Raw genomic sequence first — 24,517 nt, 5'->3', positions numbered from 1 at the left:
GTGAGCAAGGGAGAGGGGGAGAGAGAGAGAGAGAGAGAGAGAGAGAGAGAGAGAGAATCTTAAGCAGGCTCTGTGCTGAGCATGGGTCAGGGCTTGATCCCATGACCCTGGGGTCATGACTTGAGCCAAAATCGAGTCGGATATTCAACTGACTGAGCCACCCAGGTGCCCCTCCCTAAATTTTAAATTTTATTTAATTTTAATTTATTTAAATTAAGAAGCAGTGTGAAATGTTTTTCCATTAAACACAACTTCATTGGCAGGACTTCATTTCACTTCTATCATCAAAAATAATAGGATCTGGGGGTGTCTGGGTGCCTCAGTTAAGCGTCTGACTTCCCTTCAGGTCATGATCTCATGGCTTGTGGGTTCGAGCCCCACGTCAGGCTCTGTGCAACAGCTCGGAGCCTGGAGCCTGTTTTGATTCTGTGTCTCCCTCTCTCTCTGCATGAAATACAGACTGGATTTTGAAGACTTAATGTGGAAAAAAATACCAAAGACCTCATTAATAGTTTATTTACATTGATTGTAATTTAAACTGATTACACTTTTGCTATATTGGTCATATTATATATAGTACATTGGACTGATAATATTTTGAACATACACTATTAAATTAATTGGAGCTGATTCTTTGCACATTAAACATTTTTTTAATGTTTATTCATTTTTTGAGGGGAGTAGAGGGGCAGAGAGAGAAGGAGACACAGAATCCAAAGCAGTCTCTAGGCTCTGATCTGTCAACACAGAACCCAATGCAGGTCTCAAACTACACAAACTGTGAGATCATGACCTGAGCTGAAGTCAACCTTCAACTGACTGAGCCACCCAGGCGCCCTCTTTTCACATTTTAAAATATATGGCTACTAAAAAATTTTAAATTCCACATGTGGCTCACATATTTCTGTTGAACAGCACAAGGCTAGTGGTTTTGGGTTTTCAATAACCTTGTGTGGTAAATGCACCCATTTTGAAGATGGGAATATCAACTCTTAGATTAAGTCAGTTGTTGGAGAGACTGAACTGGGACACCCATATAACTCTCCATCAGGCACATAAGCACAGAGATGGAAACTATAACAGATTCTTCACTTTGGCTCATAGGTGGATCCTGTGCTGACTATGATCACCTATGTGGGGCTGAGCCTCTCTCTGCTGTGCCTCCTCCTGGCAGCCCTCACCTTCCTCCTGTGCCGACCCATCCAGAATACCAGCACCTTCCTCCACCTGCAGCTTTCCATTTGTCTCTTCCTGGCCCATCTGCTCTTCCTAACAGGGATTGACCAAACTAAGCCTGAGGTAGGTGCTATTTTGTCTGTTGTCATAATCAAATCTAGCCATTTTGTCTTGAGGAAGGATGAGGAGGGAGACAAGAATCAGCAGTGATAGTATTGGGGGAAAAACAACTTTCCATTTCAATTCTCCTCATCTGTAACTCTGAATAAGACCGGTACTTTCTGAGAAGCCATTTAGCAAGCTGATAGAGAGTCAGACTGATAGCATTAACCAAGGTAACAGTACCTGCTGTAACAAAGAAACTCCAAAATGTTTGTGGCTTAGCACAAGAGTGGTTAATTTCCCACTTATGTATCCACAGAGGGTGAGAAAACTGGTTTGAAGGGTGTCTATCCTCCAACTTCAGGCTGATGGAGACTTCTTTATCTACCATACACAGCTTTCAAGGTCATCCAAGATTCCTTTCCATTTTAGCCAAATGGAAAGTGAAAAGAACAAGGCAGAGTCCCGTGAGGGAAGTTTATATGGGCCATCTTGGAAAATGGTGCACATCACTTCCCTTCACATCCTATTGGCTAGAAATCAGTGATGTTGTCACACCCAAATACAAAGGGTGTTGGGAAATGTAGTCTCTGGCTGGGAAGTCCCATCCCAGTGACATGTCTATAGTCTGGAATCAGGAGTGGAGTGAGTCTTGAATTTCGGGTGGACATTGGCTTTGCCACTGTTAGCTTTTGTCTTCATCATGATTACATTCATCATCATATTCAGGAAGAATTGGAGCTAAATGTTTTCCAAAGCTCCTTTTAACCCTAAAAGACTATGATCTCACAGCTAGAAGGTTATGAAAGTACTATTTCCCCCCTTCCCGGGGAGGCAGTATATTATTACAGTTAAGGGTAAGTATAGTCTTGGTGGAGGAGCCAAGATGGCAGAACAGCATGGAAGTTTTTTGTGTGTCTCGCATCCACGAAATACAGCCAGACCAACACTAAACCATCCTGCACACCTAGAACACTGATATGAAGATTAATACAACAATCTGCAAAATATGAACCACAGAATTCAGCAGGATGCAGCACGGAGAGGTGAACCGGGGGAGACAGAAGCCACAGAGGACAGGCAGTCACTTTTGTGTGCAGAGAAAGGATGGAGATGGGGGGAGAATATGGGGAAAACGCCCCTCCCCAAAAGCAGCTGGAGAGAAGGTGGAAAGTTGGAAACAGCCTCAGGGACTGAACTAAAAAGGGAGAAAGAATAAAGGAGAGGGTTTAAATTCCATTAAGACTGTAAACGGGGAGTGCAGAGTCTGAAACTCTGCAGCTCGATACCCGGCGGTGCTCTGGTGGGAAGGGCGAATCCCCAGGAGCAGAGTGGGGCCCGGGAGGCTCTCAGGCCACACAGGGAGAAGTGGCTCCACTGCTGGAAGGACATTTGATAGAGGCTGTGAGGCCACCTGGGCCCAGCAGACCCTGGAGAACGGCCACATTCTCTGGTGCTAGAACAAGGTCATTAAGGGTGAAGGCTGGTGCCAGATGTGTGTTGTGATTTTCCATAATCCCTGAGGTGCTGCTGCTACACTGTCTTGTGAACTTTTTCTGGGCAGGCTGGCACCTGGCCGCAGTCTCTGGGCATCAGCAGCAGCATGGTCCCACAAGCGTTCCTGGATGTGGCCAGCACCCGACCATTGCTTGGTGAGGGGTGGAGGGGGTCAAAGCCGCAGTCCCTCAGAAGTGGGGGGCCATGGAAGACAGCTGCATCTGAGACAAAACTTGGGAGGGAGGTGCTGCCTGGGGCTTGGTCATGGACAATGTAAAAGTGGGGAGTGGACAGAAGCCTAAACAAAGGACGGGTGTGCGATTGCTGATTGGGGAGAACAGAGTTCCGATACTAGAGACTGGGTAGCTGGGTGGTGCCATTTTCACCGCTCCTGCGCATGTACATACACACCTACAAGCCCCACAACAATCCACCCCAGTAAGCTAAGCAGCGCCGACTAGTGGAGAACAGAGCCATTACACTAAGCCCCGCCCAACTTAGCCAACCTCGCTCTTCAAGAACACAAGTCTCACCTCCTGCTTAGCTGATAGACTATATAAAGTGCTTCATAGTTTGACTTCTAGGGGAAAATGAAGTAATTTCAGTTATATTTCAGTCTGTTAGTCAGTACAACTATTCAATTTTCTTCCTTTCTTTTCTCTTTTTTGTTTCTTTTTCTTGAATACAGAAAGAAAAATTCATTTTTATTTTCAATTTTTATTAAAAATATTTTTCTTTAATTTTTTTCTACTATATTTTTTACTTTTGTGTAATTTTTTCGAATTCTATTTTACTTCCATCATTTCATTTTAGTCTACTTCACTGTATTCATTTTTTTCAAATTTTCAAATGATTTCCTTTTTCCCCCTCCTTTTTTCACTAATATATCAAGCCACTTTCAACATCCAGACCAAATACACCTAGGATCTAGCATCATTTATTCGATTTTGTGTGTGTGTGTGTGTGTTTGCTTTTAATTTTTTAATTTTAATATTTTCTTTTTCATTTTAATTTTTTCTACCTCATTAATTCCTTTTCTCCCTTCAAAATGATGAAACAAAGGAATTGACCCCGAAAGAAAGAGCAGGAAGAAATGACAGCCAGGGACTTGACCAACACAGATACAAGCAAGATGTCTGAACCAGAATTTAGAATCACGATAATAAGAATACTAGCTGGAGTCGAAAATAGAGTAGAATCCCTTTCTGCGGAGATAAAAGAAGTAAAAGTTAGTCAGGATGAAATAAAAAGTGCTATAACTGAGCTGTAATCTTGTACAGATGCTGCGGCGGCAAGGATGGATGAGGCAGAACAGAGAATCAGTGTTATAGAGGACAAACTTATAGAGAATGATAAAGCAGAAAAAAGAGGGAGACTGAGGCAAAAGAGCACGATTTAAGAATCAGAGAAATCAGTGACTCATTTAAAAGGAACAACATCAAAATCATAGGGGTCCCAGAAATGGAAGAGAGAGAAATAGGGGTAGAAGGGTTATGTCAGCAAATCATAGCGGAAAACTTTCCTAACCTGGGGGAAAGACACATCAAAATCCAGGAAGCACAGAGAGTTTCCATTAGATTCAACAAAAACCAACCATCAATAAGGCATATTGTAGTCAAATTCACAAAATAGACAAGGAGAAAATCATGAAAGCAGCAAGGGGAAAAAAAAATCCTTAACCTACAAGGGAAGACAGATCAGGTTTGTAGCAGACCTATCCACAGAAACTTGGCAGGCCAGAAAGGAGTGGGAAGATATGTTCAATGTGCTGACTCAGAAAAATATGTAGCCAAGAATTCTTTATCCAGCAAGGCTATCACTCAAAATAGAAGGAGAGATAAAAAGTTTCCCAAATGGACAAAAATTAAGAGTTTGTGAGCACTAAACCAGCCCTGCAAGAAATTTGAAGGGGGACTCTCTGAGGGGAGAAAAGATGAAAATACATACATACATACATACAAACAAACATACATACATACATACATACATACATACATACATACATACATACACACACACATACATACCAAAAGCAACAAAGATTAGAAAGGACCAGAGAACACCACCAGAAACTCCAACTCTACAAGCATTATAATGACAATAAACTCATACCTTTCAGTACTCACTCTAAACGTCAATGTACTAAATGCTTCAATCAAAAGACTTAGAGTAACAGAATGGATAAGAAAACAAGATCCATCTATATGCTGTTTACAAGAGACCCACTTTAGACATAAAGACACCTTCAGATTGAAAGTAAGGGGATGCAGAACCATCTATCATGCTAATGGTCAACAAAAGAAAGCCCGACTAGCCATACTTATATCAGACAATCTAGACTTTAAAATAAAGACTGTAGCAAGAGATGAAGAAGGTCCTTATGTCACAATGAAGGGGTCTATCCACCAAGAAGACATAACAATTGTAAATATTTATGCACCAAATGTGCAACACCCAAATATATAAATCAATCACAAACATAAAGTAACTCATCGATAATAATACCATAATAGTAGGATACTTCAACACCTCACTCACAGCAATGGACACATCATCTAATCAAAAAATCAACAAGGATGGGAGCCTGGGTGGCTCAGTTGGTTAAGCGTCCAACTTCAGCTCAGGTCACGATCTCGCATTCTGTGAGTTTGAGCCCCGCGTCAGGCTCTGGGCTAATGGCTCGGAGCCTGGAGCCTGCTTCCGATTCTGTGTCTCCCTCTCTCTCTGCCCCTCCCCCATTCATGCTCTGTCTCTGTCTCTAAATAAATAAATAAATAAATAAATAAATAAATAAATAAATAAACGTTTAAAAAAATCAACAAGGAAACAATGGCTTTGAATGACACACTGGACCAGATGGACTTAACAGATATATTCAGAACATTTCATCCTAAAGAAGCAGAGTATACATTCTTCTCCAGTGCACATGGAATGTTCTCCAGAATAGACCACATACTGGGACACAAATCAGCCCTCAGCAAGTGCAAAAAGATCGAGATCATACCATGCATATTTTCAGACCACGATGCTATGAAACTTGAAATCAGCCACAGGAAAAAATTTGGAAAGGTAACAAATACTTGGAGACTAAAGAACATCCTACTAAGGAATGAATGGCTAGCCAAGTAGTTGAAGAGGAAATTAAAAAGTATATGGAAGCCAATGAAAATGGTAACACCACAGCCAAACCTCTGGGATGCAGCAAAGACAGTCATAAGAGGGAAGTATATAGCAATCCAGGCCTTCCTAAAGAAGGAAAAAAGGTCTCAGATGCACCTTACACCTTAAGGAGCTGGAAAAAGAACAGCAAACAAAACCCAAAACCAGCAGAAGACAAGAAATAATAAAGATGAGCGCAGAAATTAATGCTATCAAAACCAAAAAAAAGTAGAACAGGTCAATGAAACCAGAAGCTGGTTCTTTGAAAGAATTAACAAAATTGATAAACCACTAGCCAGTTTGAACAAAAAGAAAAAGGAAAGGACCCAAATAAATAAAATCAAGAATGAAAGAGGAGAGATCATAACCAACACAACAGAAATAAAAACTATAATAGAATATTATGTGCAATTATATGGCAATAAAATGGGCATTCTGAAAGAAATGGAAAAATTCCTAGAAACATATACACTACCAAAACTGAAACAGGAAGAAATAGAAAATTTGAACAGACCCATAACCAGTAAATATATGGAATTAGTAATAAAAAATCTGCCAAAAAACAAGATTCCAGGGCCAGATGGCTTTCCAGGGGAATTCTACCAAACATTTAAGGAAGAGTTAACACCTACTCTCTTGAAGCTGTTCCAAAAAATAGAAATGGAAGGAGAACTTCCAAACTCTTTCTATGAGGCCAGCATTACCTTGATTCCAAAACCAGACAGAGACCCCACTAAAAAGGAGAACTATAGACCAATTTCCCTGATGAACATGGATGCAAAAATCCTCAACAAGATATTAGCCAACTGGATCCAACAACACATTAAAAAAAAAAACTATTCACCACGACCAAGTGGGATTTATACCTGTGATGCAAGGCTGCAAAATAATTAACGTGATTCATCACATCAATAAAAGAAAGGACAAGAGCCATATGATCCTCTCGATAGATGCAGAGAAAGCATTTGACAAAATACAGCATCCTTTCTTGATAAAAACCCTCAAGATAGTAGGGATAGAAGGATCATACCTTGAGATCACAAAAGCCATATACGAAAGAACAACTGATAATATCATCCTCAATGGGGAAAAACTGAGAGCTTTCCCCCTAAGGTCAGGAACAAGACAGGGATGTCATTCTAACCAGTGTTATTCAAAATAGTATTGGAAGTCTTAGCCTGTGCAATCAGACAACACAAAGAAATAAAAGGCATCCAAATCGGCCAGGAGGAGGTCAAACTTTCACTCTTCACAGATGACATGATACTCTATATGGAAAACCCAAAAGATTCCACCAAAAAACTGCTAGAACTGATTCATGAATTCAGCAAAGTTGCAGGATATCAAGTCAATGCACAGAAATCGGTTGCATTCCCATTCACCAACAATGAAGCAACAGAAAAATCAAGGAATCAATCCCATTTACAATTGCACCAAGAACCATAAAATACCTCAGAATAAATCTAAGCAAAGAGGTGAAAAACCTATATGCTGAAAACTATAGAAAGCTTATGAAAGAAATTGAAGAAGACACAAAAAAATGGAAAAATATTCCATGCTCCTGGATAGGAAGAATAAATATTGTTAAAATGTCAATACTACCCAAAGCAATCTACGTATTCAATGCAATCCTTACCAAAATAACACCAGCATTTTTCACAGAGCTAGAACAAATAATTCTAAAATTTGTATGGAACCAGAAAAGACCCCGAATAGCCAAAGCAATCTTGAAAAAGAAAACCAAAGCAGGAGGCATCACAATCCCAGACTTCAGGCTGTACTACAAAACTATAATCATGAAGGCAGTATGGTACTTGCACAAGAACAAACACTCAGATCAATGGAACAGAATAGAGAACCCAGAAATAGACCCACAAATACATGGCCAACTAATCTTAGACAAAGCAAGAAAGAATATCCAATGGAATTATAAACAGTCTTTTCAGCCTGTGGTACTGGGAAAACTGGACAGCAACATGCAGAAGAATGAACCTGGACCACTTTCTTACACCATACACAAAAATAAAGTGGATGAAAGACCTAAGACAGGAAGCCATCAAAATCCTTGAGGAGAAAGCAGGCAAAAACCTCTTTGATCTTGGCCACAGCAACTTCTTACTCAACACGTCTCTGGAGGCAAGGGAAACAAAAGCAAAAATGAACTACTGGGACCTCATCAAAATAAAAAGCTTCTGCACAGTGAAGGAAACAATCAGCAAAACTAAAAGGCAACCGACAGAATGGGAGAAGATATTTGCAAATGACATATCAGATAAAGGTTTAGTATCCAAAATCTATAAAAAAAACTTATCAAACTCAACACCCAAAACACAAATAATCCAGTGAAGAAATGGGCAAAAGACATGAATAGACACTTCTCCAAAGAAGACATCCAGATGGCCAACCGACACATGAAAAAATGCTCAACTCACTCATCATCAGAGAAATACAAATCAAAACCACAATGAGATACCACCTTACACCTGTCAGAATGGCTAATGTGAACAACTCAGGCAACAACAGATTTTGGCGAGGATGCGGAGAGAGAGGAGCTCTTTGGCACTGATGGTGGGAATGCAAACTGGTGCAGCCACTCTGGAAAACAGTATGGAGATTCCTCAAAAAATTAAAACTAGAACTACCCTATGACCCAGAAATTGCACTACTAGGTATTTATCCAAGGGATACAGGTGTGCTGTTTCAAAGGGGCACATGCACCCAAATGTTTATAGCAGCACTATCAACAATAGCCAAAGAATGGAAAGAGACCAAATGTCCCTCGATGGATGAAGGGATAAAGTAGATGTGGTATATATACACAATGGAGTATTACTTGGCAATCAAAAAGAATAAAATCTTGCCATTTGCAACTATGTGGATGGAACTGGAGGGTGTTATGCTAAGCAAAATCAGTCAGAGAAAGACAAATATATGACTTCACTCATATGAGGACTTTAAGAGACAAAACAATGAACATAAGGGAAGGGAAACAAAAATAATATAAAAATAGGGAGGGGGACAAAACAGAAGAGACTCTTAAATATGGAGAACAAACAGAGGGTTACTGGAGGGGTTGTGGGAGGGGGGATGGACTAAATGGGTAAGAGGCACAGATTCAAGGAATCTACCCTTGAAATCATTGTTGCACTATATGCTAACTAACTTGGATGTAAATTTTTTAAAAAAGAGTAAGTATAGTCTTGGGGTGCCTGGGCGGCTCAGTCAGTTAAAGCATCCAACTCCGGCTCAGGTCATGATCTCACAGTTCATGAGTTCAAGCCCCTCATTGGGCTCTGTGCTGACATGTCAGAGCCTGGAACCTGCTTCGGATTCTGTGTCTTCTTCTCTCTCTGCCCCTCCCTGCTCTCACTCTGCCTCTCTGTCTCAAAAATAAATAAGCAATAAGAAAAATGTAAAAAGATTAAGTATAGTCTTTAAAGATGGTTTGCATTTCAAATCCATTTTTATTTTTTAGTTGTATGATCTTGGGTGAGATTTTAATCTCTTTGGGCTTTAGTTTCCTCATTAGAAAATGGGCAGAGATTGGCAAATGACAGTGCTGAGGCTGAGTCAGGCCTACCTTCTGTTTTTGTAAAAAAAAAAAAATCTGTTTTGTAAAATAGTCTTTTTTTTTTTTTATTGGAACCATAACTACCAACGTCTGAGGGCTTGAGAAGAGAGATGTCCCAACTCAAACAGATGGAGCAAATTCTCTCTTCCTCCATAAAAATTTAATTTAGGCTCTCCATTGATTGGATGATGCCCACCCTCATTGGTTAGGGTTATCTTCTTTGCTCAGTTTACTGACTCAAATGGTAATATATACCTGAAACACCCTCACAGACACACCCAGGAATAATGTTTTACCAGTTATCTGGGCATTTTCCTTAGCTCAGTTGAGTTAACACAAAAAATTAAGCATCTCACCTACCCAAAGGATAAGGGCCATGGAATATTCATCTACCAACTCTGATCCATCATGGATCTGAGGACTGTTTGTGTGGTATTTATTCCTCAGCACTTCTGGCCTGCCCCATCCATGGGGTAAGCATGGGCCAGTGAGAGCTCCCCAAAATGTGTTGCCCTTAGGCAAAATGTCATAGGTGTTAGGATTGAAAATGCAGGGGGCATCTGGGTGGCTCAGTCGGTTAAGCCTCTGACTTCGACTCAGGTCACAATCTCGCAGTTCATGGGTTTGAGCCCGTGTCGGGCTCTGTGCTGACAGCTCAGAGCCTGAAGCCTGTTTCAGATTCTGTGTCTCCCTCTCTCTGCCCCTCTCCCACTCATGCTCTGTCTGTCTTTCTCTCGAAAGCAAATAAACATTAAATAAAAAGAAAATGCAGGTCAACATCCAGGAAATGTCAACTGCTGAGGATCGGATCAGGTGGAGACAACACTCCTAACTCTTGTCTCCCCTGCAGGTGCTGTGCTCCATCATCGCTGGTGTGCTGCACTACCTGTACCTGGCCTCCTTCACCTGGATGCTCCTTGAAGGGCTACATCTTTTCCTAACTGTCAGAAACCTCAAGGTGGCCAACTACACCAGTGCAGGCAAATTCAAGAAGAGGTTCATGTACCCTTTTGGCTATGGGGTTCCAGCTCTGATTGTGGCTGTGTCTGCAATAGTAGGACCCCAAAATTATGGAACATATGATCGGTAAGAATGATGTGTGCCTTTAGGGTAGAAGTTGTGCCCATGGCTGATGCAAGATCTGAAATCAAAAAATATTTCAGCACATTTGCTGTTGTGAGCTATACATCAAACCAATCCTTTTTTTTTTTTTCTTTTTGAGCCAGAATTCTATTTTCTCTTCAAAATTCCTAGAGGAATGGTTCTCAGCATCTTTGGGGTTGGATCCTCTTAAGAACTTTGGTAAAACCTAGAGCCTATTTCCCCAAATAGGGAAATGTACCTTTCAGACAAATGTACTTACACATAAAATTTTGAATTCAGTTTAGGAAATTAGGGAGAAAGAAAAGCACATTTGGGAAACTCAGGAACATAAAAGCCCCCCTGTGGCCTCTATGTTCTGTAGGATTCTGAAAGAGTAGGTTGAATAGGTTGAGGTTAATCCCCCAAATGTAAAGAGTAACAACAATAGCAATAAATCTAGAGGTCCTGTTCTGTATCAGAGATAACGCAGTATTTTCTTATTCTCCCCATGACCCTGTGGAATCAGCACTGTTCGTTACTTCATGCACAGGACACCTGGTACTTAGTCCATCTAAGAAACTTTCTCAAGGTCACAGCTAAAAAAGAGAGTAAGTTCAGAATTCCCAAGGCAGCATTTTTAGCCTGACTAAAGAAGTTTAGAAAGCTCCATAAAGTTAGTTGAAGAAGCTAGTATATTGGCAATGGGGCTTAGGTTAGGAAGTAGGTATGCATGTACTAAGGTATCATGTACGAAGGTGTCCCTCTTGAAAAAAAGAAGCCCCATCTCCAGCTTGAACCATACATCCTGCCAGAATGATTCTGGAGATACAGTGGCAGGGTAGATCAGGGGTTGGTAAACTTTATAAAAGGCCAAATTGTACCTGTTTTAGTCTCTACGGGTCGTATGGTCTTTGTGGCAATTACCCAGTGTTGTCCTTGTAGTGAGAGAGAAGCCAAGTCATAGACCATATGTTAATAGATGAGTGTGGCTGTGTTTCAATAAAACTTCATCTATAAAAACATGGGGTGAACTGGATTTGCCCTGTGGGCTATTGTTTACAACCCTTAGAATAGAACTTAAGTGTGGGAGCTTTTCTGCCCACTCAGTGTTGGCAATTGCTTGTTAAATTGACCAGTTTTATGCTGTGAGGTCTCTGTTTAGAATAAGTTATGCTAACTTTGCCAACATAAGCCATGACATAATAAAAGGTATTTGGGCAGCTGAGTATTTGGTATATGGAACATATTTAATTTGTGTTGGTAGTTTTTATTGCTGTAGCTGTTAATATTTTTACTCTCTTTCTTATAGCAATCATTATTAGGGTACTGTTTATTGAGCCTTACCTCTGCCAGGAACTGTACTCAAATTTATATACACATTATCTCATTTTAATGTTTCCTACAAGATCTATATTAGGAAAACTGCAAAATCCTGATGAAAGAAATAAAAGAAGTTTCAAATAAACGGAGAGATAATCCATGTTCATGGATAGGAAAGCTCCATATTGTCAAGAAGTCAGTCTGTCAGTTCTTTCCAACTTGATCTGTAGATTGAATGCATTCTCAACCACATTCTCAGAAAATTATTTTGTAGATATTGATAAAATTATTCTAATGTTTGTACAGAGAAGAAAAAGACCCTAAATAGCTAACACAATATTGAAGGAGAACAAAGTCATAGGAGTGACCCTACCTGACTTCAAGACTTTGCATATAACCACAGTAATTATTTAATCTTTTAATCCTTCTGTTTGCCCCCACTCTACACTTGGGGAAACTGAGGCTTAGAGCGCATGGCTTATGTCAGATGAGGACCATGTCTGATTCCATCTAAAGTCCAGGCTCTGAATTAAATGATTCCTGGCACTGGTTGGATCTTGCTATAGGAGTCTGAATTCAAGACCTTTGCCTTCTGAGAAATAGCTAATGCACACCTTTCTCTCAACAGCTGCTGGCTCAAGCATGATAAAGCGTTCATCTGGAGTTTTATGGGACCAGTGGCAGTCATTATCTTGGTGGGTGACTAGTGATAGTTATTGATGTGCCTGCCCTGGGTTTGCCAAGCATAGTGTGTTTCTTTCTGTTAAAGCAGAAGTGAGGTGAAGATAAGGAAAATATAGTCTAATGTGATTTACCCCTCTTCCTGAAAACACTGTCTTCATATCTCTTTCCCAGGCTCCCTCCTGGTTCACTTGTTACTCTGATGTAATATAACCCTCTGCTGGAGATTCTCCTAAAAATCCCACATTTGTTCATTCAACAACTATTTAGTGGGGCATCTGTGTGGTTCATTCGGTTAAACATCCAACTTCGCTCAGGTCATGATCTCGTAGTTTGTGAGTTTGAGCCCCACATCGGGCTCTGTGCTGACAGCTCAGAGCCTGGAACCTGATTCAGATTCTGTTTCTCCCTCTATCTGGCCTTCCCCCACTCGCACTCTCTTTCCCTCTCTTTAAAAAAAATAAGTAGGGGCGCCTGGGTGGCGCAGTCGGTTAAGCATCCGACTTCAGCCAGGTCACGATCTCGCGGTCCGGTCCGTGAGTTCAAGCCCCGCGTCAGGCTCTGGGCTGATGGCTCGGAGCCTGGAGCCTGTTTCCGATTCTGTGTCTCTCTCTCTCTCTGCCCCTCCCCCGTTCATGCTCTGTCTCTCTCTGTCCCAAAAATAAAAAAATAAAAAAAAAAAAACGTTGAAAAAAAAAATAAGTAAACATTTTTAAAAATTTTTAACAAATATTCAGCAAATATCTACTCTTCATAGAGTGATATGTTTTCCTGTTTGTCAGCAGCTTCCTGATCACATCATTGTCCTGGCATAGCTATCAAGAGTACTCTTTCACTTTCTAGGTGTCTTGGTTTGAATGATAAATTATATAGTCACCCTAATCAAGCACCAAGTGCCACAAGTTCATATATACACAATGTGCTGTATAAAAGACCAGACCATAGCATAGCATCCAACGAGGCCTGTATCTTTTGGGGAAAGATTCTTAGGTCCAACTCAAACTAGGTTGCATGACCTGGACTCCAGAGAAAATTCCAAGTCAACTTTTAGTTCTGTGTCCACAGATAAACTTGGTGTTCTACTTTCAAATCCTGTGGATTTTGAGAAGTAAACTTTCCTCCCTCAACAAAGAAGTTTCTACCATTCAGGATACCAGGTAAGAAGGCCCTTGAATCCGTGGTATCCACAGATTTTTTCCTACAGGACTACTTTTCTTTCTGACTGGGGATGAAAAATCCATATAAAAATCTAATATAAAATATCCTGGTACTGGATAAAGGGTAAGTGGGGTACAATTTCTAGAAGTAAAAACTATAATTTTCAGGTAGCTTAATGTACTCCTTGATCTCTTTCCTCAACAAATATTCATTGGGTGCTCCTGTGTGTAGCATACTGTTCATATGAAATTCATGCCAAGAGTATCAATATTATCATCTCTCCCCAACCTCGTGAGTCCACCCACTTCTGGGGGCTCCATTATCCTTGGGTGTAGACACTCAGTTCTTACTGGCACTGATCTAAATAACTGGAAATAATAAGAACAACTAATATTAACTAGGAACTTGATAGATGATGGGAATTTACCAATATTGTTTCACTGAATGCCTATAACTCCAATCTATGAGGTGGGCATGACTACTATTCCCCATTGATATGAGGAGCAGGTACTCATGTTACCCAAAAGTGGGCAAGAGTCAGGTGCATTGGTGAATCAGATGAACAAAACTTAAGGAGCATCTTTCCAACTTCAGACCCTGGCTTTGATCTCCTCTACTTATCATACAAACCAACATCTCCTAGCTTTGGTGTTTTCTGCCCTAGCGGGTCAGAGGGTCCCCCTTCTTAGTGTTTCCTCATCCTTCTACACATGTGTGGATGAGTGTAGGCTCACACACCATGTGCATGCACACACACACACACACACTCACACACGTCAACTGTCCCAGACAGTTGCCATCAACAACCCTTCTATTTGATAAAACACAATTTTCTTGAAGAAGCCCAACAGCATGCTATGATCTGAAGTCATGATATCATCATCAGTACACATTTTCAGTACAACTTTCTAGAAGGCACTTTCCACACATCTTCCAATAGGTTCAGATAAATCATTTCCAAGAATAGGAGAAAGCATTATTCTCAGAAGCAGTGATTGAAAGCATGGGTTCTGCCTCATCTTCAAGTTGTATGACTTTGCATGAGTCACTTAAGCACATGAGGTGGTGCTAAGTTCAAATCAGGTAATGTGTGCAAAGCATTTAGCACAGTGACCAACATATAATGATCAGTGATAGTTATTATTACTCCTGTTCCTTCCCAGAGTCATGACATTTAAAGCCATTGCTCAGCTATTTATACTGGGCTGTTCTTGGGGCCTTGGCTATTTTATGGTTGAAGAGTTCGGGAAGGTGATCGGATCAGTCATTGCCTACACATTCACCATCATCAATGTCCTGCAGGGGGTTTTGCTCTTTGTGGTACACTGTCTCCTTAATCACCAGGTAAGGCTAATTGTTTTATTTATCACCAGCTGAGTCCCACCATCTTATTGAATGGCTATTCACATTCTCACCCTTTTCTGATCTTTTATATTTGTATCTTGTGGTTGCCTTGATTCTGGGAAAAAGGTTTAGGTGCTGCTTGGGTATGCTGTGTGTTCTGGGTGCATCTGACTAAATTTCACATTCCAATCTCTATCTTAAGAGTGTGCTTTTGTCAGCTGGAGATGACAGAACAAAATATCATAGATCATGTGGCTTGGACAACAGAAATATCTCTTATAATTCTGGAGGCTGGAAATCTGAGGTCAGGGTGACTGTGCAGTTGGGTTCTGGTGAGAATGCTCTTTTTTTTTTTCAGAAGTCCACCTTTTTGCTGTGTCCTTCCATAGGAGAGACAAGGAGAGAGAGCTTTTGTTTCTTCTTAACAGGACACTAATCCTATTGGATCAGGGCTCTACCATTAGGACTTCATTTATTCTTAGTCACTCCTATAAAGGTCATATCTTCAAATACAATCATCCTGGGAGGTTAAGCCTTTAACATATGAATTTTGAGGAGACACAACTTAGTCCATAGCAGAGCATTTATCAGTCAGGATAAGGGAGATTATGCTGCGGTAACAAAAAGCCACCACCCCCTAATTTCAGTGGGTGACAACAATAAAGTTTATTTCTTGCTCATGCTACATAACTGTGTCTTGATCTACATTGTCTTCACTCTGGGATACAGGCTGAAGGGGCAGCCCTTATTTGGAATATTGGTATTCTTGTGGCAAAGGGAAAGGAGATCCTGGCCAACTGTACCTGAATTAGTTCTCTTTCATTGGCTGGAGCTAGTCATGTGGCCATACCTGAGTTCACCAGAAAGAGGACACATAATCCTCTTACAGTGTAGTGCACTTTAGGGAGGGGCACTGGAAAATTTGGCATAATATGCCAAAAACAGAGAGACTTCAGCTCTAGTGTTAGGTTTTACACTGAGTAGGCTGCTGTGTGGGCAGCTTTCTTACCCTCTCTGAGCCTCAATCTTCTCATCTGTGTATATGGCAATACGTGCCTCACAGGGTTGAGAATTAAATGAGATAATGCAATATGAATCTCCTCGCGCAGTTCTTGTGAGGGTCATTATTATCATTTTACTCCTCATAGAATATTGGAAACAATTTTCCTGACTTCCCCACCCTCCCTTTGCTATTGAGTGGAACTACCATCAATTAAGATGCTTGTGGCAAAAAGACCATCGTAACACTTTATTAATTTCTCTGTCGTCTTCTAGTGCCTTCTCAATGCTTGGTACTCTTCACACCCAAAAATGAAGTACAACTTAAGTGTCTTGGTAAAATAATGTTGAGTATTAAGTAGTTAAATATCTTTTTCAGACATGTTAAGCAAGTTACATGAAGGGAATCCATGTAATCACAGGGGATTTTTGTTTTTTTTTTAAATTTTTTTTTCAACGTTTTTTATTTATTTTTGGGACAGAGAGAGACAGAGCATGAACGGGGGAGGGGCAGAGAGAGAGGGAGACACAGAATCGGAAACAGGCTCCAGGCTCCGAGCCATCAGCCCAGAGCCTGACGCGGGGCTCGAACTCACGGACCGCGAGATCGTGACCTGGCTGAAGTCGGACGCTCAACCGACTGCGCCACCCAGGCGCCCCATCACAGGGGATTTTTGTACGTAGTGGTTAGTTTGGGGCCCTGAGTAAGAATCGTGAGGTGTTGAATTCTGTCTGTATGACCTTGGGCAAGTCCATGTACTTCCACAAGCTTCAGATTCTTTACCTTCAATTGCTGATAAGGGAAGAGCCTTTCTCCTTTGGTTTATGGAAGATGACATTGCATATGGTGCAAAGTGTATTGAACATAGCTTCATCCTTATAATCGCCACCAGCAGCATCACCATCATCACCTTCACCATCCTCCTCCTCCTTGTTCTCAGCATCATCATCACCACCACTTTGATGAACCACTGGGTTCAAAGTCTCTCTGTAGAGACTTTGTAGTGCCCAACATCTAGTAAATGCCTTTTCCACAATGAGAAAGTTGAATTTCAGAATGAATTAACAAGAGGACTATACAGAAAAGTAATGAAAAGGCAGTCATCGGGCTTGGCATCTATATCTTTGGCCTCCTATTTGGGGTCCTTTCTCTCTAACCAAGCTCTGGACATGACACAAACCTCTATATTCCTCAGGTGCGAATGGAATACAAGAAGTGGTTTAGTGGGATCTGGAAAGCGACTGAGACTGAAAGCTTTGACGTATCTCGCTCTACGATCCAAACCAAAATGGTAAGTAAGACCAGCTTCTCTGCAGTGATGTGTACTTGCTAAACCCAATGTCTCCTACAACCAAGAGCTTCCTGGTCCTTGATCTAAAAGAAAAGAGAAATTTCATTAGCTTCCTGCATTATGCTGCTGGTTTCTGGTTTTTGAGACCAAAACCAGTGGAGTTCTGCTTGCTTGCTTTCTCTCTCTCTTTTTCTCTCTCTCCCTTTCTCCCTCCTTCCCTCCCTCCCTTCCTTCTCCCCTCCCTCCCTTTCTTTCTTCCTTCATCCCTCCTTCCCTCCTTCCCTCCTTCTTCCTTCCTTCCCTATCCTCTATCCCTCCTTTATCATCCCTCCTTCCCTCCTTCTTCCCTCCTTCATTCATTCCTTTATTCCTTCCTTCCATCCCTGTCTTTCTCTCTCTCTCTTTCTTTCATCCTCTCTCTCTCTTTCTCTCCCTCTCCCCAGTCTTTCCACAAATATCCAAATGATAATTTAACCACATTCATTTAACAAATATTTATTGATTATCCAGTACATGCTAGATACTGTATTAGGTGTTGGGGAAACAGCAGTGGACACATTGACAAAAATCCTTGCCCTCACAGGACTGATGTTGGAGTGGGGTGGGGGGGCTGACAATAAACCCCCAAGTGTAGATTATACAGTACATCACAAAGTGATGTGTGCTATAGAAAAATACAGAGCAGTGAAGAGAAATCAGGACGCATGGGGTGAGGGGAGTTTGGTTTTCAGTAAGGTGGTCACGGTGACAGCCCTTCACAGTCTCTGTCACTACATTCTATTTTAATTCTCTGTGTGATGTGCCTCTCTGTATGATATTTGTCTTAGTCTTAAAAACATTGAAGTATTTGCTTTTGGTCAGCCTCTGCTCCCCTGTAAGTTTCACTGTTGTGGTCACTATTGTTTTCCTTCTACCTAGAGCAATGCCTGGCCCACAAAAGATGTTGAGTGTCTAAATTCCTTGCTTACAGATGAGCAAACAGACTGGGAGAGTCCACATGATTTGCTCAAAGCTACTCAGCTGGGTAGAGGGTTCCAACTTGGGTCTGTTTTTCTCTGAAAGTTGACAGCTTTCCTTAGTTGTCACCAGAGTTGTCACCCCAGATTGTCAACAATATTGGGACCAGCTTGATAGGACATGCACTCTCATATTAAGGACAATTATGCTTAGTGGCTGCTGACTATGTCCTACCAGTGTATGCCACAGGTTCACCTCTTGGCTAGAATCAGCAGCTGCCAAAGGATATGTCAACCTGAACTGTGTAAAAGAACTTTCCCAATGCTTGTAGTCCCCCAAAACATGTCACATAGTAGAATCCATAGTGTGGATTCTGGGGTTCGCCAGATTTGAGTTCGTATTTTGACTCTTTCAGGTTTTAGGTGGTAGATGATGGGCAAATAATTTAACTTCTCTGAGCCTCAATTCATTCATCATTGAAATGCCCAATTGATTGAGGAACGAAACAATGTACATGAAAGCACTTTGCTCTATTCTGAATCATGTCAACGCTGCTTTTTATTAATACAAAATTATCAAAAGTCAGCTACATAGAAGGCCCCAAACAGTAATCTGATCCCCTTATCTTTGGACAACACTTTTCTCTGTAAAAAGTGCATATCCATCCTTACAGTCATTACTGATCCTCTGTAGCATTTAAGTGATTCGTCACTGTTTGAATGGAACCAACATGCCTGGGTTCAAGTGACAACTCCACCAGTTCCAGGCTACATCAGCTTACACTAGCCACTTAAGGTCTCTGTGCCTCAGTTTCTTCATCTGTAAATGAGGATAATAATAGTATCTATCTCATCATGAGAAGTAAGTGAGGTCATATGTGCTGAGAGCTTAGGACGCTGCCTGGTCCACAGTAAACACCCTGTAAATGTTTGTGAAAAGATCAAACAAATAAAAAGACCATCGCAGATGGTGTTTGGGGATGGGAGAGGCTGTAAGCCATATATTAGGACCTCTTTACTGAGCTTTGGACCTTAGAGAAATTCTTGCTTGTTCTATCTAGGCACTGCTGGAAGTCCTAGGTAATTTCTGAGGTGCTAATTTCTCTTCAGCTTTTTCTACACATTATTTCCCCCCAAATAGGAGGAACCAACAACATCATCAGAATTCTATCGCAGAAGAGACACTGCGTCTGTTCAACCACAACCTCAGACTCTGATCTCTGCTCTTTGGCTAAAACCAGAAAACTGAGCTGCTGTGGACAGCGCCCCCTGTGGTGACACATGGATGGGACAAATGCCACCATCTGTCTTTCTCCTGAAAGCAGTCGTGACTCTTATCCCTATTTTGGCTTCTGTCTCTGTAGAAAGAAAGGGGTGTCGAGAGACTACTGAGACCCCCAAACCCAGAAGTGTATATCGTGTGCCATTAAATGCTCAGAGAATTCTTTTTAACAACGAGGGAAATAAGGGGATTTTCATCTTCCAGCTAATACTATCTTGCCCAGGATTTATTGGCCAACATCTGGATTCAGCTTGCAGATTTCTCTCTCTGAATTTTTGGCTCCACTTTATACTCCTGAAGATCTTGCATCACTCAACATTTTCATAGTTCAATAATTCCCATATGAATAAATATTAAAAACAGGGTTGTATTCTTGCGTTGTAAAAATACACCTCCATCCCACTCAGGAGGGCGTCCTAAGGAAATGTCTAGTGGTCAGGATACCAGCACTGTCTTCTTTGCTTGATGACTTTCAAACCTACTCATATACTCGGGTTAATTTTAGTGTGATCTCAAGCACTCACTTTAGTAGCACATATACTTAATGTCACATCATGTCCTCATGGAAATGCTCCCAAACCAATAGCGGCGGGGGGGGGGGGGGGGGGAGGGGGTGTCACAGCAGTCCTTTGGCCTTATGTATTTAGTTTTAACATTTCTAATTTTGTTTTCAAAGTCATTGGATTTAGTGTGTTTTTCAGCACCAAAATAAATTAAATGTATGGCTAACTTTGTTACCAGACAGTATTTTAAAAGCAACTTTAAATAATAACAGCGGGAAATGTAAAAATAGCAGCTGAGGCTCACCGTGAGTCATTTGAAGAGATTTCTTGTGCAGTTTTTAAGGCATGAACCAAAGACTGTCCCTTTTTCTGCTTAATCAGCTTAAGTGTCTCTTCCACATGGTGGCGATGCAAACAGAATGCATGATTCACTCCACTTGCTGGCTTTAAAATTATGTGATTCGTCTCAGGGAGACAAATTGGGGAGATTCACATGGTTTCAAAATGCATGCCTGCGGTGTGACTTTTTATATCCTGCAATTTCAAATATACACGAATAGAACTTGCATGAAATGCAACCTTCCTGGGCAGTTGACAAATCCTTGTGCTTAAGCCCCGCTAATGTCGCTGCTGTTTTTGCATCCAAAACAGTTGCAAAAAGTGAATAAACAAGCCAAATGTTCCAGGCGCTTCGGGTTTGGACCTCTCTATTCAATATTTTCACTTCCTCCCAACATCAAGTCTGCTTTCTTTCTCTTATCTGCCTTGCTCACCCCCTTCGCTTTCTTTAAGAACTTGTGTCTTCATCCTTTGAGAGCCCTTTATTCTTCTAGACCTCAGTGAAATTCCTTACTCTATTACCGTCAGTATGACGTGACTTACCCTATATTTTGTGTGCTATTGCACACGTGATACGTGTGTGCTTGTAAATCATTCCTGCCCGGATTATAAACTTCTGGAAGGCAAGAATGATAGATGTTTTAATGATCAATTGCAAGGTGGTAAGTGATAGTTTCCCTGCCTCCACCTAGAACATTAATTCTCAAGCTCTGCACTGTTAACATTTTGGCCTGGATAATTCTTTTTGCGGGCAGGAGCTGCTGTGCATTGCAGGATTTGCAGCAGCATCCCTGGCCTCTACTCGCTAGATGCCAGTAACCTCCCCCATCCCACACACACCCACTGTGACCATCAGAAATGTCTCTAGACATTGCTACCTGGGAACAGAAGTGATCTTATTGAGAATTACTGGCTTAGGCATTAGTTCATAGTGAAAAAGTCCTTTGTGGTCACCCAGCTGTTCCAGGAAATGAATACTCAGTCAGAATGTGGTTATTACGCACATGCTCTGCACTCCAAGGGGGTGGTACGTATGGGGAACACCTCTTGTCTGGCCAGCTTTCTTTTCTGGGAACTGCCCACCTCACTGTGGCAGAGACTATTCATCAAAACCCACATCTGCTTCTTTGCAACATGTACTTTTGTTGAGAAGGGTCCCCTGCTTGGGTTTGTGCTGCAGAGGAGAGGAAATAAAATTAAGAGACTCCAAGCCGGGGGCTCTTAAGATTTTCTTTTATTGCATCACAGAATACTTTGAGAGTCAGTTTTTTAAAAAGTGAGTCTTTTCCCTGCAAAAATACATATAGGCAGTGCATGAATCATGGATGTTCTCAGTTGCAACTAATAGAAATCTAGCTGCTCTGTCTTGCTGCCCAAATGTGGCCTGAAAATCAGCAGCATAGTGGCATGCAAATCACTTGGAAATTTGGTACAAATGCAGAATCTTCGGTTCCATCCCAGATCCAGTGAATAGGACCCTTCTTTTTAACATGATCTCCAGGAGATTCTATGCAAGTCAAAATTTGAGAAACTTGTGGTCTATGGATCTGCATCATCAGCATGGCCTGGGATATTGTTAAAAATGCAAATCTCAGATGTCACCTGAGAATCACCACCAGACACAGAATCCCTACAGTTGGGGGCCCAGGAATCCATGGCTTAACAAACTCTACAGGGAATTCTTTTTTTGTTTTGAGTTTTTATTTAAATTCTAGTTAGTTAACATGTGGTATAATATTGGGTTCAAGAGTAAAACTGAGTGATTCATCACTTACATACTACACCCAGTGCTCATTACAAGTGCCCTCCTTAACACCCACCACTCATTTAGCCCATCTTCCGACCTTCCCTCCAGCAACCCCCAGTTTGTTCTCTCAGGGGTTGTCTCCCTTTTTTTCCCCTTCCCCTATGTTCATCTGTTTTGTATCTTAAATTCCACATATGAGTGAGATCTTCTGGTATTTGTCTTCCTCAGACTGACTTATGTCACTAAGCATAATACACTCTAGCTCCATCCATGCTGTTGCAAATGGCAATATTCCATTCTTTTTACGGCTGAGTAATATTCCAGAGTGTGTGTGTGTGTGTGTGTGTGTGTGTGTGTGTGTGCGCGCACGCGCATCTTTTTTATCTATTCATCAGTCGATAGACATTTGGGCTCTTTCCGTAATTTGATTATGCCTTTTTTTTTAAATTTAAATCCAAGTTAGTCAACATCTAGTGTAGCAATGATTTCAGGAATAGAATTGAGTGACTCTTCACTTACGTGTAACACCCAGTGCTCATCCCAACAATTGTCCTCCTTAATGCCCCTTGCCCACTTAGCCCATCCCCTCACCCAACACCCCTGCAGCAACCCTCCATTCTCTGTATTTAAGAGTCTTTTACGGTTTGTCTCCCTCCCTGTTTTGATATTACTTTTGCTTCCCTTCCCTTATGTTCATCTGTTTTGTATTTTAATTTCCACATTTGTGATATTTGTCTTTCTCTAATTTCACTTAGCATAATACCCTCTAGTTCCATCCATGTTTTTGCAATTGGCAAAATTTCACTCTTTTCGATTACCAACTAGTACTCCGTGTGCGCGCACGCACACACACACACACACACACACACACACACAACACCGCCAGCACCACATCTTCTTTATCCATTCATCAGTCAATGGATTTGGGCTCTTTCCATACTTTAGCTATCTATTGTTGATAGTGCTGCTATAAACACTGGGGTGCGTGTGCCCCTTTGAAACAGCATACCTCTATCCTATGAATAAATACTTAGTAGTACAATTGCTAGGTCATAAGGTAGTTCTATTTTTAACTTTTTGAGGAACCTCGACACTGTTTCCCAGAGTGGCTGCACCAGTTTGCATTCCCACCAACAGTACAAAAGGGTTCCTCTTTCTCCGCATTCTCACCAATATCTGTTGTTGCCTGAGTTGTTCACAGTAGCCATTCTGACAGGTATGAGGTGGTGTCTCATTGTGGTTTTGATTTGTATTTCCCTGCTGATGAGTGAGTTGAGCATTTTTTCATGTGTCGGTTGGCCATCTGGATGTCTTCTTAGGAGAAGTGTCTATTCATAATTTTTGCCCATTTCTTCACTGGATTGTGTTTTGGGTGTTGAGTTTGATAAGTTGTTTATAAATTTTGGATACTAACCCTTCATCAGATATGTCATTTGTGAATATATTCTCCCATTCTATCGGTTGTCTTTTAGTTTGCTGATTGTTTCCTTCACTGTGCAGAACTTTTTATCTTGATGAAATCCCAATAGTTCATTTTTACTTTTGTTTCCCTTGCCTCTGGAGTCATGTCAAGTAAGAAGTTGTTGCGACTGAGGTCATAAAAGGTTGCTGCCTGTTTTCCCCTCTAGGATTTTGATGGCTTCCTGTCTTACGTTTAGGTCTTTCATCCATTTCATTTTTGTGGTATAAGAAAGTGGTCTAGTTTCATTCTTTTGCATTTTGCTGTCCAATTTTCCCAACACCATTCGCAGAAGAGACTGTCTTTTTTTCCACTGGATATTCTTTTCTGCTTTGTCATGGATTAGTTGGCCATATGTTTGTGGGTCCATTTCTGGGCTCTCTATTCTGTTCCATTGATCTGAGTGTCTGTTTTTGTGCCAGTACCATACTGTCTTCATGATTACAGCTTTGTAATACAGCTTTAAGTCTGGGATTGTGAGGCCTCCAGCTTTGGTTTGCTTTTTCAGGATTGCTTTGGCTATTCAGTGTCTTTTCTGGTTCCATACAGATTTTAGGATTGTTTGTTCTAGCTCTGTGAAAAATGCTGGTGTTATTTTGATAGGGATTACATTGAATATGTAGATTGCTTTGGGTAGTATCGACATTTTAACAATATTTGTTCTTCCAACCCAGGAGCATGGAATATTTTTTCAATTTTTTTGTATCTTCTTCAATTTCTTTCATAAGCTTTCTATAGTTTTCAGCATATAGGTTTTTCACCTCTTTGGTTAGATTTATTCCTAGGTATTTTATGGTTCTTGGTACAATGGTAAATGGGATTGATTCCTTGATTTCTCTTTCTGTTCCT

At 41.1% G+C, this 24,517-nt stretch overlaps 1 protein-coding gene across 2 annotated transcripts in view; it reads left to right on the top strand.

Moving 5' to 3' along the window:
• LOC131510732 (adhesion G protein-coupled receptor E4-like) overlaps window positions 1-24,517 on the top strand; it is an 85,187-nt gene that overhangs the window by 25,947 nt on the left and 34,723 nt on the right. The window contains exons 11-17 of one of the 2 annotated variants that reach the window (XM_058728231.1): window positions 1,105-1,299; window positions 10,356-10,591; window positions 12,537-12,603; window positions 13,655-13,746; window positions 14,911-15,091; window positions 17,287-17,382; window positions 19,480-20,810. In XM_058728231.1, coding sequence (XP_058584214.1) covers window positions 1,105-1,299; window positions 10,356-10,591; window positions 12,537-12,603; window positions 13,655-13,746; window positions 14,911-15,091; window positions 17,287-17,382; window positions 19,480-19,587 — 975 coding nt within the window. In that variant the 3' untranslated portion in view covers window positions 19,588-20,810. Of the gene's footprint in view, window positions 1-1,104; window positions 1,300-10,355; window positions 10,592-12,536; window positions 12,604-13,654; window positions 13,747-14,910; window positions 15,092-17,286; window positions 17,383-19,479; window positions 20,811-24,517 lie in introns of those variants that run through there. The other variant, XM_058728230.1, reaches the window with a different exon arrangement.

This window comes from Neofelis nebulosa, chromosome 4, assembly GCF_028018385.1.
Source record: "Neofelis nebulosa isolate mNeoNeb1 chromosome 4, mNeoNeb1.pri, whole genome shotgun sequence".
In the NCBI taxonomy this organism is placed as follows: Eukaryota; Metazoa; Chordata; class Mammalia; order Carnivora; family Felidae; genus Neofelis; species Neofelis nebulosa.
The sequence above is the reverse complement of the archived record's forward strand: the minus strand, read 5'-3'. Positions and strand labels throughout refer to the sequence as shown.